Source organism: Oryza brachyantha, chromosome 10 (assembly GCF_000231095.2).
Source record: "Oryza brachyantha chromosome 10, ObraRS2, whole genome shotgun sequence".
NCBI classification, from domain to species: domain Eukaryota; kingdom Viridiplantae; phylum Streptophyta; class Magnoliopsida; order Poales; family Poaceae; genus Oryza; species Oryza brachyantha.
The window spans coordinates 9,409,424-9,423,996 of NC_023172.2; the positions used below are offsets into that span (position 1 = coordinate 9,409,424).

At 38.2% G+C, this 14,573-nt stretch overlaps 1 protein-coding gene across 2 annotated transcripts; it reads left to right on the forward strand.

The window, feature by feature from the left end:
• Positions 1 to 8,752, forward strand: LOC102710154 (regulator of MON1-CCZ1 complex). Of its 2 annotated transcripts, XM_040528140.1 has the most exons (14): positions 1 to 238; positions 1,012 to 1,113; positions 2,184 to 2,268; positions 2,871 to 3,011; positions 3,097 to 3,356; positions 3,801 to 3,954; positions 4,526 to 4,635; positions 4,715 to 4,802; positions 5,421 to 5,729; positions 5,814 to 5,888; positions 6,015 to 6,583; positions 7,050 to 7,158; positions 8,025 to 8,204; positions 8,427 to 8,752. In XM_040528140.1, exons 4-14 carry the CDS (start codon positions 2,871 to 2,873, stop codon positions 8,586 to 8,588), a joined length of 2,157 nt encoding a protein of 718 aa, XP_040384074.1. In that variant the 5' UTR covers positions 1 to 238; positions 1,012 to 1,113; positions 2,184 to 2,268; the 3' UTR covers positions 8,589 to 8,752. The 2 variants fall into 2 exon arrangements, with proteins under 2 accessions (XP_040384074.1, XP_040384075.1); XM_040528141.1 differs by lacking the exons at positions 1 to 238; positions 1,012 to 1,113; positions 2,184 to 2,268 and adding an exon at positions 2,315 to 2,336.
• The last annotated feature ends 5,821 nt before the right edge of the window (positions 8,753 to 14,573 follow it).

A 14,573-nucleotide genomic window follows, 5' to 3' on the forward strand; every position in this document is an offset into this window, starting at 1 on the left:
TCCCAGTCTCCTCGCTCCTCGCCGTCGATCGGCCGGTGGGCGACGCCGACACCGCGAGCTCCCCCCACCCCGGCGGCCTGACCAGACTCCCCCGCGGCCGCGACCATCCCCACCCCGCGCGCGTCCTGTATGTTGGCGTGATCCGGCCGGTGGAGCCTGGATGAAGGAGCGGAACCCGGCGGCCGTCTCCTCCTCTTCCTCCGCGCTGACCCGGATCCTCGCCGCCTGCGCGTCCCAGGTACGGTGCCGGTCCCCTCTCGCTCGCTCGCTCTCTCCCCTGCCGGTCTCTGTCCCGTGATTGCGGTGATGACTTCCGGGGTTCTCCCCCCCCCCCCTCCCGTCGAGTCCATGGCTGTTGGTTGTTGTGCTGGTTGATGTAGGTTGTGGAGTTGTGCGGTTTGCTCCGTTGGTAGATGTGATGTGAGGGTTTGGCTGGTTTGGCCTGGATAGGAACGAGATTGCAGATGCCAATTTCTCATTGTAGTGGGTGGCCTTTTCATATCTAGTTCCAAGCTAATAGTAGGTGACTTCATGTTAAATTTGTGTGAGGAACTTGTTGTGCTTGCTAGTTACAATACCATGTAAGGTGCAGCTAACTGTGTCAGCTGTGTTCTTCTTTGCTTGTTTTCGTATTTGGGCTACAACGATGATGGATGCCTACTGTGTAGTTAGCTGCCTTGTTGTAGGAATTCGCTAGTACTGTTTGGATCTAGGAGCCCTAGTTGAAAAACATGGCTTTATTGGAATAGATATATGCAATTCTGTCCTGACAATTAGCTCAATTGCCTATCTATTTTATACCTAAGTAGCGATGTGCTTGCGGTCTGGCCAATGGTTAATATTCGTAAATACCGAAGGATTTTGCACCTTTGGAAACTAAGTCATAACATCATTTGCAATCCATAGCATTAACTTTCACTTTCATTAATTGTTTGAAAACATTTGAAAAGCTAGTTCCATTTAGCCTTCTGAAGATGACAGAATAATCAGTGAGCGTTCTATGTAATGCAGGCAAAAGATTATGGGAGGTGCATAGCAGAAAAGGTCCCTGAGATTGAACATAATATGTGTTCTAAGGAGTTTCTAGCACTCAGATCATGCATGCAGACTGTGGTAATTTTTTGTCATTAAGCAAATAGGGTAATCTCATACAGTCATGCTGTTACATCCATATATGCAAGCAACCAATTTAATGCAAAGGGTCTTTTCTGTTTTATCCAAAAATTATTATCTTTGTGTATAGGTCCTGTAGTATAATTAGAGTTACCTTCAGTATGCGATTCAGTTGGGTGTTCATGCTGTTTAACTGTCCAGTTGGGTAGGTGCTATAGCTTTTGTTGCAGCAGGAGATAGTGCAACTGGGGCTTTAGTTGTTAAAAGATATCGTGAACAGTTAACTAATTGTTGATGTTAATACTGAAGTTCTTAGGGGGCATGGTAGATTCCCACTTCTCCATCGAAGAAACAAAATAAATTATGTTTCTCCAGACTTATTTTGCTCTCCCCTCTGGAAATCTATCCCCTATCCTCTGTTCTATTTCTAGTTTTCTACCCAACAAACTAAGGTTCATGTCCTCCCCCAAAGTTGCATCTTCCTCTCATTTAGATATATTGCCCCTCTATCCATTCTGTTTCTACCTGATGAATTAAGTTTGATTTGACTGATTTTGGACAGAGTAAATATGATGGTGAAAGAGGCTTGGATGCATGACTTAACGGATCGGGGTACTGGGAGAATGATAGGAAGAGATTGGGGAAAAGCTGACTTTAGATGGAATATATATTCATTTCATTCTTTGCTTCAACCGCATGCAATCTGTCTCCTCTTAGAGTACATTCTAACAACTTAATCTAACCAGATAACAATAGTAATTGATCTAATGGTTCTACGCTCTTAACAAACAGATAACTGTGCATTGTACTTACCTAATAAAATGGCTTTTAAAAACACCTGCTGAACTATTGGCAGCTGTTGTGGACTTTAGCACTGTGATTGCTACTATGTGGACATCTGGGACATAACAGTATCTATCATACATACATAATGGATCAATCTGCAATATCTTAAGAGCTCTTTCCTATCTTTAATCTCTATATAATCGTTTCATGTCTCAAAACTGAATTTGTCTTAGCCTAGTTTTAATGATTTTGTAATTTATATGCTATCCTGTGTGTCTTGAAAGGTCAAGCGCAAGGCCTGAAGTTCTGGAGTTAAAGCTTTCGGACTTTGATATTTGTCGCTTCCAGTGTGATTACTGCTGATTTCAGGTGAGAACCTGGGTCTTGGTTTTGTAATCATAAGTGGTGCTTTACTATCATATCATTAGAAAAAAGAGGTAAAGTCCATTCTTAGCCCATGAAGTCTTCTCCAAGTCCATTTTTCATCCTGAATTCAGAGCATTTTGTTTTTGCACCCTCAACTTTCAGAATCAGACAAATAACATCATTGACTACATTTTGTAGTGATATTCACATTGATGTGGCAGTGGTTTCCAGTAGCATAGACTCATTTTATACTTTTTTGGTGACTTGACACTACTTACTCAGGCGGTCAGGCCTATGTCGATGAAACTTACTTAATAGGAATTTATATCAGCAAAAAACAACCATCATGTCATTCAAAATCATTGTAGGTGTATGTTTTGTGTTGTTGTTTGCCTTTTTCAAAACTTGAGGGTGAGAAATTAGCGGTTTTCATAGTGTGAAATTTGGATTCCAACAAGAGTGAGGGACAAAAAAGACTCTATCCTCTAAAAAGAACCGCACAGCATGCTGAAAGCAGCTCCTTTCCTTCCATCATTTAACGGAAGCTCTATGTCAAATAAACAACCTAGCTGACCTGTTTGAAAAAATTTATGCCATCCAATCAGATGCAAGGAGGTTTGGGTAGCCCTGGTGCTCTGTCTCATGCTTATGTACAACATCCACCACTACGATGTGACATACCAGACATACGTGGGCTATTTTATGATGATGCTAATAAGTTCCTTATAGCTCCAACAGCTGACCGGGTATATGATCATCCAATCAGTAGGCTTCCATTATTTTTCCCTTTTTATACAATTATGGCTTATGAGGTATGTCCCATCATTACAGATATTATACTGGAAGATAGCTCCATCTACTCAAGCTAGACCTCCGAACTCTGATCCCGTAAATGATGGACCTGTCTTATCAGTTCGATATTCCCTGGATCAGAAAGCCATAGGGACACAACGATCCAATCATGAGGTTGAATTTAGGAACAGGGAAACAGGACAGACATGTATTAAAAAATGGAGAGCAGATTCTGAAACTATACTTGGCTTTTTTTGGACAGACTGCCCCACTTGTGATGTCATAATTGTAAAAACAAGGTACTACCTCTGTTCTTTTTTACTTGGCATTTAGGACATCAGCAGAGTCTCCAAATGTACATGTTTGATCATTACTTTCTCTAATCTTATATCGTAAAAATACTAAAAATATAACCATATGAAGGTGTTTTTTCATGAAAAATCTATTAATGCCATTTTCACACACCATATCTTAACATCTTTGTATATACGAATGATTTATCATTTCAAGGTTTGACTGCACATTCTAAAATACCATTCATTTTTCAACGGAGTATATGGAATGTGTTGCTGCTGCATTATCAATGGCACTAACTTGTCATATAGGGGTAGTTGTACTATGTGCTGCCTATTATGATAACTTTTGGAAATTGAGCTGACTTTGCATGCTGTACTTCTGCATTAGTTTGTACAAAGATCACAGCCATGTTCTTCATTTCATTTACAAAATGGCTTATATTGCAGTGGCCTAGATCTGTTTGCTTATGAACCTCAAACAAATACTCTTCACTTGGTGGACTCAAAAAAGTTCAATGTGAGCTGGTATCTTTACACACATGAAAGTAGGTTGATTCTTCTTGCTTCAGGAATGCAATGCACGCAGTTCACTGGATATCAGGTAATGGCACCACTCTAGGGACAACCTGCCCCTATAAACGATAAATTATCTTTTATAATTGGAGGCAGAAAATGCTGCCCTAGCGCCATATTCTCACTGAATACACGAACAAATAATCACAATGAAGAACTCCTGTTTATCTTTAAGGCAAGCTTGTGATTGAGATTTTCTTTAACGCCTTTGTCATCTTTGTGTCCAACTTACATTCTTTACATAATTTATGCTGGTTATTTACTGAATATTGTGTACCTGAATTCTGAAAATATTTTGGACAAAATATAGGGCAAACTCAAGAACAGACATGCCAATAAATTTGTGGGATATTATTTTGTCCATCGAACCTTCTTTTTTTATTGTGAATGTTGCCTGATTTTTTCCGCTGGCTAGATTTTTGTGCATGTATTAATTGAAGATTTTTCCTTGATTCTGATATCTAGTTTGGATATAGATAATTTACTAGGGTTGAATATTTGCATATAAAAAATATTATCTGTTCCACTGATACTATTTATTTAACAAAATAAAAGTTTTTATTGTTAGTTGCCTGCTGAATTTTTCCTCTGTTTGTTAGTTTTCTGCTGGTGGGATTGTCAAATTGCCTAAGTTTGAGATGACAATGTCTAAAAGTGAAGCAAACAGCAAACCTGTTTTAGCTGCTGATGATGTTCATACTGTAACAGTGTATGCCCTTTTTATCCTTACCTTCTTTTCAGACAAGTTTTCACAGAAATGTCGTCTAATCATTTCTCGAATTTTGCAGCTATGGTAGGATTTACTGCCTGCAGCTTGACAGAGTTAGTATGACGTTGAATTTGTATCGTTTCTATCGTGATGCTGTTGTACAACAGGTCTGAACTACAAACCAAGTTTTCTTTGCACCCACCTTTTTGGTGATATATTATGATGGTTATGCATGTAGGATTGACATAAATAGGACTTCAAAGCTGCAATATGTTGCCGGTATTATCTTTTCTTGGCTATTTTTTGTGAATCCAAGCCATTATGTTCTAATAGGGATAGGCATGAGGAATTTCCTGCCATGGAAGTGTCAACCTTGAGAAGGGTTGAAATAGTAGGAATTGAAGTTGATATCAAGTTGCAAGAACTGTTGGCAATTGGACATCTTGGACCTGCCTAGTTTCCAGGAAATTTAGGGAATAAACTGTGGTGCTATTATTATAATGACATAGATTCTTAACTGGGTTTATGTTTCACTGAAGTTGATGAAAAGAGGTAAAACACACAAGCATAGCATGCTGTGCTGAAACTGGTGTTTGAGTATTAACTAAGTTCTGGTCTCTTAGTCATTAGAAAAATAACATTCCAAAAATCCAAATCTTATACTCAATTTGGTAGTGACACTAACTATCCATCAAGCATGAAGTAGTCTATTTTAGCCATCAGGCATCCTTTTTTCTCTGCAACCAATCAACCATAATTCCCTAACTAACTGCATATCATCTCAGGGTACTCTGCCAACTTATTCAAGCAGAATTGCAGTTAGTGCAGTTGACAACATAATCATGGTCCACCAAATAGATGCTAAAGTTGTCATATTATATGATGTTTTCATGGACTCTTATGCACCAATTTCTGCACCACTCCCGCTGCTAGTGAGGGGGCTGCCTATCAACAATAAGCAATCAGTTCAAACTCCAGATAGCCAGAATGCATATGGTGGGACTCTCTATGGTGAAGGCTGGAACTTTCTAATTCCTGACCTCGTCTGTGATGTTGAGAACGGGCTCTTATGGAAACTTCATTTAGACCTAGAGGTAAAGAAATTTCTTTTCTCGCTTCCCTAATCAAAGGATTCTCTGTTTATAATTTTCTATGCTGACATGCATAGCTGATTGTAGGCTATTGCCGCTAGTACATCTGATGCCCCTTCTATTTTGGAATTCCTTCAGAGACGAAAGTCTGACCCAAGCATGGTAATATGATTTCACTTCTTTGCACGTCAGCACATGTAATGATTTAATTTTGCCACTTGAGTTACTATAGGAATCATTCTATACTTAAATTTTGTAGAATCCATACCAACTCTTATTATGATTCAGGTTAAGACACTAAGTCTTGCTATAGTCCGGACGATCATCCTGGAGAGGAGACCAATTACTATGGCTGCAAAGGCAATGGATGTTGTTCTTGATTCCTATTCTCGTTTGATGAAAATGGGTGGTGGTCTTCCTGGAGTAAGGACAACATCTGAGCAAAATCAGCAGTCTGGTGTTCAGCCTGTTGCGAACCCAGATTCAGTAAGTGGAGATGGTAATAGACCTGCGCAGAATTCAGGAGTTGAACGTGGAATTTCTAACCTGGCAGCACATGTAGATAGGACATCGTTAAATACATCGTCTGATTCTGAAGAGATTACCGATGCATCAGGAGAGGCAAATCAAGGAACATCAGGTTTGCAAGCATCTGATGCTGCTGAAAGAAAACCACAAGTTGCGGGCGAGGATAGCAGACCATTGGCTTCTGGTACATCAATGCAGCAAGGATCACATTATGCTAATGTGGCTGTTTCACCAAGTGAAATGTTTGAGTCTGTGTTTGTGCTTGTTGAAGACGAAATGATGGCTGATCCTGCATATCTTATTTCTATCATCATGGAGTTTTTACGGAGGTATTTCCTGTTGATTGTGTTGCATATAACTAGCCAGGAAGCATTAGATTTCCATTATGTAGAATATTTGCTGTTGATCAATCATTGCAATATTGCAGGTACTAGAGCAGTTAAATTTCTATTTATGATTAACTTGATCCATAGTTTATACTTTATAGCATGGCATAGTGCACCACTTGTAAAGAATGACCATATCACTGTGCCACGACTGGCATATTATAGGAATGCTTCCAGGCAACATGATAATAACATGATACAATCACATGCTCGTTTTGATCAGACCACTTAATGACAATAGACATTACTTGAACAACTGTAGCCATGAGCAACTTTCCTCTTATGTTTTCTTCACATTAGTGGATCATTTATGGTGGGTGCTTTTAAGATTTTAATGCAGGCACTCCCTTTCTTTCCACAAGGATAACACAAGACAATAACATAAAGTACTCTCTTGCTTTATTTGCAGTGTCTCAAAGGCTGGGTTGAAGGCTCCCCCTAACCTTTATGTGATGATGACAACACTGCTAGCCCGCAATAACCGTTATCCTGAAATATCCTTGTTTGTATCTAACAAGGTCAGTATATTATTACATCATTGTTAGTGTTCAGAGTACCATTCATAAATTGTTTGTGAACAATGCTACGAGCTGAGGATCAATATGCTTAAAAAATTACTCGCACAAGGTCTATATATTATTATTTTAGCTTGTAATTTGCCTTGCGAGATTCAAAAAACAGTCGTGGCTATTCATAAACAAAATTTATATAGATGGAGGAATATTTTGCAGTTTCCTTTAAAAGATCGTCTATGACTACAAGAGAGAGTCTGTGCATAAGAATTTTGTAAACGTACGTTATTTCTGCTATTTACTGTTGTTCAATCAGTTCACAGCTGAACTTTGTCTGATGATCTTTTTTACCTGACTCTATTGTATAGGGTGTCATCTTTTCGCTTAAAATAAGTATAAGTGAGATGGTTTATTAGCGTCTAAAAAATAATATGGGGATAAAACTTTTATATACGTGTTCTTGGTGATCTAAAAGAAAATATTAGAAAATAAACTATGATGAAGAAGCCCTGAAATTAACTCTAAATTTAGGTTTTAAGGCTTATAAGCATAAGCAAAAAGATGGTGTTTATAAGCATGAACTAGCCCCTTACCAGTCATAGTTGCCTAATTGAGCACCCTCTGGTCCATGCGGCAGATTAAAATCAGGTTGCCCGCCAGATTTCAGCTTAACATCGAATACTAAGCTTGTGTTTTGATGCTAAACAAAGCTTTCGCAACATTTTTTTTTTAAAAAAAGATTTAGCTGGTACCGCAGTACCACAACATACCATGCAAGAAAGTTCTAGCTAACAATTCACACTCTAGTGTTACAAGCCACACTCCAGCTATGGACACTTATATTTTTTTTGTGCATCTGCCAATTCCTTCAGATCCTAGAGCCCTCCAAGGAACTTGCGATGCAACTGATGGAATTGGGTCGACAACACTCTCCAACGAGGAAGCTAGGTGTGGACATGCTGAGAGAGCGGGGCTTGCACCACGATTACGTGACTGTGTTATTGCAAGACGGGTACCACCTGGAGGCTCTTCGCTACGCCAGAAAATACAAGGTACTTCTTTTGGGCAATCGATGCTCTCACATTTCTCCACACTTTCTCTACGTCATCATGCTTGTATTTCCTATCATTGCAACTAATCAAAAATAAAATTATTTGCCCCTAAATTTAGTAATACATGAAGGCATCATGGAGGCTTTGCATTGCTATAAGAAGCGTTGTGTCACAGCCTTTTACTATTTTTTACTAACAACTTGGACACGATGGCTGCTCCAGGTCATCACCGTGCAGCCTGCCCTGTTCTTGGAGAAAGCTGTGGCCATAAACAGCGCGCAGAGCCTCGCCGCAATGCTGAGCTTCTTCTCCGACTTCACGCCGACCTTCAAGACAACATCAGACTATGGCAGATACCGGCATATCCTCTCTGAGATGATCTGAACAAATTTCAGTAGGGTAAACATATCTGTAACGATTTGGCACGGTACTCGACGTCATGCAAATCATCTCGTATAGAAGAAACTTGCTATATGAAAGATCAAAGATGGTGTAAAGTTTGAGACAATTAGGTATAGTTGAACTTTGTTGGAACGAGAGGTTGCTCACCGAGGATTGTGCTGAACATGGTAGTTTCGAACTTTCGATGAGCCACTCGACGATCGACACTACGACCGAATCGAACTCCTGTGGACTCAATGTGGTGATTTATATTCTTTTTCTTTGAGAGTTCTCGAATTTATCGTGAAAATTCGAAAACTGTTGATGTGAAATTCCTCAGTTGGATGGAGACTGTTTTCTGCGCCGGGTAGCAGAAAACGTTGGATCTGAGGTTGTTCAAAGGCTAGAAAATTGGATGTTTTTCTTTTGATGATTAAATAAAATCTACATCCATATAAAAAGACTTCATTTTCTTTTTTTTTTAAGAAACATCATATTCTGCCATCTCATCTACACTCGGTCTACAAATGGAAAAGTTTTGTTCTTTTGTATACCTATTATCTATATCACTTTATAATCCTATCGTGCAACATTTTGGATTTTACCCTTACCAACATCTCAGCGCAATAATCACTGATATCTTTTGCTTATATTTATGTTTGTATGTCAAATTTTAAATTTTTAATCTTAAATTTAAAGTTAAATTTAGGGTTTTCTTAGCAAACTTTATTTTTCAGTATTGGTTTTTAGATCATTGTAATATGTATATAAAAATTATATTCATTATTTATTTATTTATAAATATAATGTTTAGTTCTTTCCATAATAAATCAAACAAATAACCTTGCACCATGGCCGTTAACATTGGTCCCCATCTTTTAGGATTAGCAGCAAAACCATTGATGCTAAAGACTTATTTGTAAATATGTTATCTTGTAGTGTAAATATGTTATCTTGTACTAACTAGGTTCTCAGCGATAGTGTTCGACGCCTTGGACCAAATTTTGAAGACTGTGAATGGTAAAAATGAATTGATGGAATGGAACGGACGAACAGTGGCGGTCATGCATGAGAGGATTTTCTTTTATGTTTTAAACTTTTTAATAAATAAATTTATTGCTAAATCTCGAAAAAAAATATTTTTACCGGATGACTTGTGGTCAAGCCTGAAATGCCAGGCAGTGTGGTTAACGTGGCTAAGACAATGATATCACGTCACTTACAATGATAAGCCTGTCACACAATAAAAACTTTGCGTAAATGTTGCACTAAAAGGTTTATTCGTAAAAATATTTAATATTTTCTCTAAAGGTTTAGTAATAAAATTATTTATTAAAAAGGTTTAAAAAATAAAAAAAATCCGCATGACAGTCTGGTTGCTGCCCCGGTGGTTTTGCCTAACCTGAAGAGATGAGATGCATCGTCCCTGCCTGAGTTACGTAAAAGAGTAAAATTCTGCGCGTTTGTTCACTTGTCCAGATCCACTTTAATAAAACCTGCAGAATTACTTATAGTATTTTAGAATAGAGAAAAATACGCGAAAATGTTTATATTCTGGAACTCGGCGATGAACAGAGTGATCAGTTAGTCGACAAAAGTTGCGATTTTCTTTTCAGCAGCCCATATGTACATCGCATGCTGGCAAAGACGTAAAGAAAAAGAAGATCAAATCAAATCCTCCAAATTGGGCATGTCCTGCTTCACCAAATTGGACGTAAAGAAAAAGAGAAAAAGAAAAACAAGAAAGAAAAATCAGGCGGAGAAGAAGCCATCGACGGCGGCGAGCCCCTGCGCGGCGGCGGGCTCCGCCGTCACCGCCTCCTTCAGCGCCGCCACCCTCGCCATCACCGCCGCCGTCGCCCAAGAACCCCACTCCCCTGCCCGCGAAGAAGGAGAAGAAGCCGCCGCCCCTCCTTCGCCCGCGCCGGCAGGCATCATCTCCTCGCCCCGGAGCTGCCGCCGCCGCTGCTGCTCCTTCAGCCTCTTGGTCATCTTCTCGAACTCCTCCACCACCAGCAGCGCGATGTCCGCCATTGCTACCGCCTCTTGCCTTGTTGCTGTGCTGCTTCTCTCTCTCTGCTCGCGTGATGAGCTCTCGAATCCTTGCGTTAAATACGGCGTTGGATCGAGGCGAGCTGGTTTTGGATAAGTCTGACACGCTTGGGGTTGTGGCGGTCGCCGCATGTTTGTTTTTTGGCTGGTTTCGTTTGGTCGGAAAGGGTGGTGGTTTCCGGTATTGATTGGGTCGGTGCAGAGTAGTGACGTGGCAACACCGTTAGGGCCACGTGTCCGCGTCTATATGGGCTGACGACTCACGTTTTGATTCAACTCTTTTGTGAATACATATAATCAGAGGTGGCACCGGGTTTGAAGCAGGTTAAGTTATTAACCATGGATTTAAAGGCTACGGGCAGTATTTTTTACATGTATTTGTGTCTGTAGGTAAAATTTTATACTTGTACTCGTACTCACTGGTACTGGACGAGTATCAGGTACCCGTCGGATTTGTCATTTCACGTGTCAAACTAACTAAACATACTGCTCATAATAAAATATTGTATACACATGAAAAGTTTGACAAATACAACATATTGCTCATAATAAAATATTCCAACAAATACAACCAACTAATCATAACAATAATAACTACACATAGCACATTATCTGATGTTCAGATTCAACCATTGCATCACATATCAAAAGTTTAAAACAATGGCCACATTAAAGTTTTTAGCTAAAAGGAACTAAATCTCAAATATTATTACATGAATAACGTAAATAAGTTTTTTAGCCAAAGTCAATTTGAGAACTATGTTTGGGTACTCGACGAATTACCTGCGGGTGGTAAAAAATACCCATGTCCGTACTTGTGTCGATTCGGATCGGGTACGGATACTGCCCGTGGATAAAAAAATCATATCAGTATGTTTTCAAGTTATAAGATTGTTCTTACCCTCTGTGGTTTGTTATTAAAAAAAGGTTTACCTTTATGTGACTATTATATTAGTTTGTGAACGTAGGAAATACGTTTAATAGACCTAGATAAAGTACTATTTTGTTTTCTATTGAATGGTACGGGTGAGTGAAAAAAATAAAGGAGTAATTTGCATTTTGGTATCCAAGTTTTATTTTGGACCATAGTTAAACATATCCTTTACTTTGGACTGATTAAATTTACCATTGGTATGGTTTAAACTACACTGAAGGAACTTTTCCATCCTTGCATGTAGATGGGAATTCACATGTTTATCAAATCTGATGTGTTTCAGAAATTGATGTATACTAAAAAATTGTTTGGTGGTTCAAACCGTAACAATAGTAATTTACCTGGTCTAAAGTAATTATATTTGTTTAAGGATGATCCAAACTTAAATTTAGTTAATAAACTGTTGCCAAAGTGTAATTTAGTCTAAATAAAGTTATTTCAGGATGAATGTAGTAATTCATTGAGCATCAGTTGATTTAGAAAAAAATTTAAATAAGACGAATTACGAATGGTATGTTAAAAAACAATGGCAGCAAATAAAAAATGGAGTTTTATACGTTAAGAATTATAGAGTACGTGCCAATGTAAGGATGGATTTGTTGGTCGATTTCGGGTGGCCAATCTGCTTTTATTGTGACATTTCTCGAATTACTTATGGAATTTTGTGATTGCTTAGCTGCAGACCTGCGGTACCATTTACCCTTTTTTACCAGAAACATCAAAGCCATTCTATATTTTATAACAAGGAAATCCCTATATATAATAGTTTGTTGTTGGGAAACTCTAAAATTAAATCCTTAAAATAGGTATAAGCATGCTCCACGGTGCTCATAAATGTATCCCCAACTTGCCGCTCAATCATCCTGATGTTTTAGGTTTATGCTTATGCTTATTAGCTAAAATTTAAATTTAAATTTTAAATTTAGAGTTGATCTTAGGGATTTTTTCACCGATGTATATTTTTTAATCTTAACTTTTAGACTGTTAAGAATATGTATATTAAAATTTTACTAATTAGTTTTGTTTACAAATATGTCATTTGACAATCACTCCTTTATGTCCTCTCTTTCCACCTTCCATGCAATTTGTCCCTCCACTCACTTGCGCAACCATAGTAAGTGGTACTTGTGAGTAACCTAGTAAAGTGGTACTTAATCCGCTATTTCAAACTCTTAGAGCATCTCCAAGAGATGCCCAAAAACACTTCTAAAACTAAAATTTGGGAGTGAAGGATAAAAATCAGGCTCCAACAGCTTTTTAAAACAGCTTCCAAACTTTTGGTGCTGCCGAAACTGGAGCCAAATGAAGCCAGATATTGGTGTAGGCTTGGCGTTCCCAATCACGTCTCCATGTGCACAGATCATCACCATTTTTAACTTCTATCATATGATTAACTCTCTGAAATTCTGTTGCCTGAATACCTTAAAACTTGCTTTGCTTTGATTATTTAAAATCTAGTCTTAGAGCATCCCCAACAGCTCATCTATCCTGAAAATAGAGAATGAAAACTATAAATTGAGCTCCAACAGAACAACTATCCTATCATCTATTTTTAGATGTCATCCATATTAGGAGAGAGAACCTTCATATTTAGATGATCTCTCTATCCTCCAAAGAGATGTAGAGGATGTCATATATGGATGATCTAGTAGAGTACAAGGAGATATGAAGGATGAAACTAGTTTAGATGATCATCCAAATGAAGATATAGATGACCAAATTTAGATAAGCTGTTGGGGATGCTCTTAGATAAGCACATTTAACCAATCACCACGAGCTGAACAATCCCACACATAACATAATTAGGAACTTCTTTGACTGATGAGCTAAACGTCTGAACACACTCTCTCCTTTGCTTTGTTATTTTTGTTCTGAAGAGAGAACTCTTTAGTTTTTTAACATATTCATTTGTGAAAGAAGAATTTAAACTATTATCCAATCCTTTTACCACTCCACTTGTAATTTCCGAATCAATGAAACGACTAGTCCCAACAACTAAAATATTGGCATGAAAAACATGGGCATTGTTGGGGAGGGGTTGGTTTTTAGGCCTAAAAGCTTTTAGGATGCTCCCAATACAAGATTATTGAAAATCAAATTTTAGAAAGCTCTTGAGATGCTTGTCTCTAATCGTATGACATGATTTATATATTACTTCATTCGTACTATATTATAAAATATTTTGGTTGGCTAAAGTCACGGGTAACTTCCAACACGTATTATCCTTGGAAGACATGTATATCGAGGCACATTTGTTTTATTTTGAGTTGATGGATGCACGTCCCTGGTTTATATAAGATTTCCCGAAGTTACTGGTTAATTTCTTGCCAGATCGTGTATTAGGTGACACCTACAATTTTTAATTTTTCTGAAGACGTCGCACCATGTGCATATGCTTGGTACGTAATCCAATCTGACTCATCCATGAGTATGCACACATTTCGCCCCTAATCGTCAGAATTTGGTGAAAGGGATTAATTAGTGCTATATAGTCAGCCATAATTATGGAGAAAACAAATATGTATCGAAGTCGTTGCATCAGTCAAGAAAAACAAGACTGCAAACCACAAAGTCTGGTACTATAGTATTTTGATTATATATATCCACGCATACTAATCATGCATTATCTCTATCGTGGCGCATTATATATATTTAATCTCTTTAATTTCTTGATGCCCAAGGGTTAGGGAATTGTAACGAATATGCATTTGATTCGTGCTTATCCATCGAACGTTATCAATTAGTACAAGACCAGAGAGTGGACTAGTTTTTTTTTTCAGACGTAAAGAGACTACTTCAGTTTCGTGGAAGATGTTTTTCAAAAAAAAAAAAAAGTTTCATGGAAGATTCAGCAAACTTTGTCAATAATCGAATCAGGTGTGTTTCCGTCTGACCTATTTTAACTTCAGTTTATAACTTCATATCAAAAAAGAAATTTACTCTCTTTCCTTTCCCCTGAATGACATATATCTCTCCTATGATTTGAGAGATTTGCTTCTTTT

Excerpts from the sequence above, each read along its gene's own strand:
- LOC102710154 (XM_040528140.1), top strand. The coding sequence starts at position 2,871 with ATGCAAGGAGGTTTGGGTAGCCCTGGTGCTCTGTCTCATGCTTATGTA. Across the intron at positions 3,012-3,096 it reads TAGCTCCAACAGCTGACCGG|ATATTATACTGGAAGATAGC; the intron begins GTATATGATCAT and ends CCATCATTACAG. Across the intron at positions 3,357-3,800 it reads GTCATAATTGTAAAAACAAG|TGGCCTAGATCTGTTTGCTT; the intron begins GTACTACCTCTG and ends CTTATATTGCAG.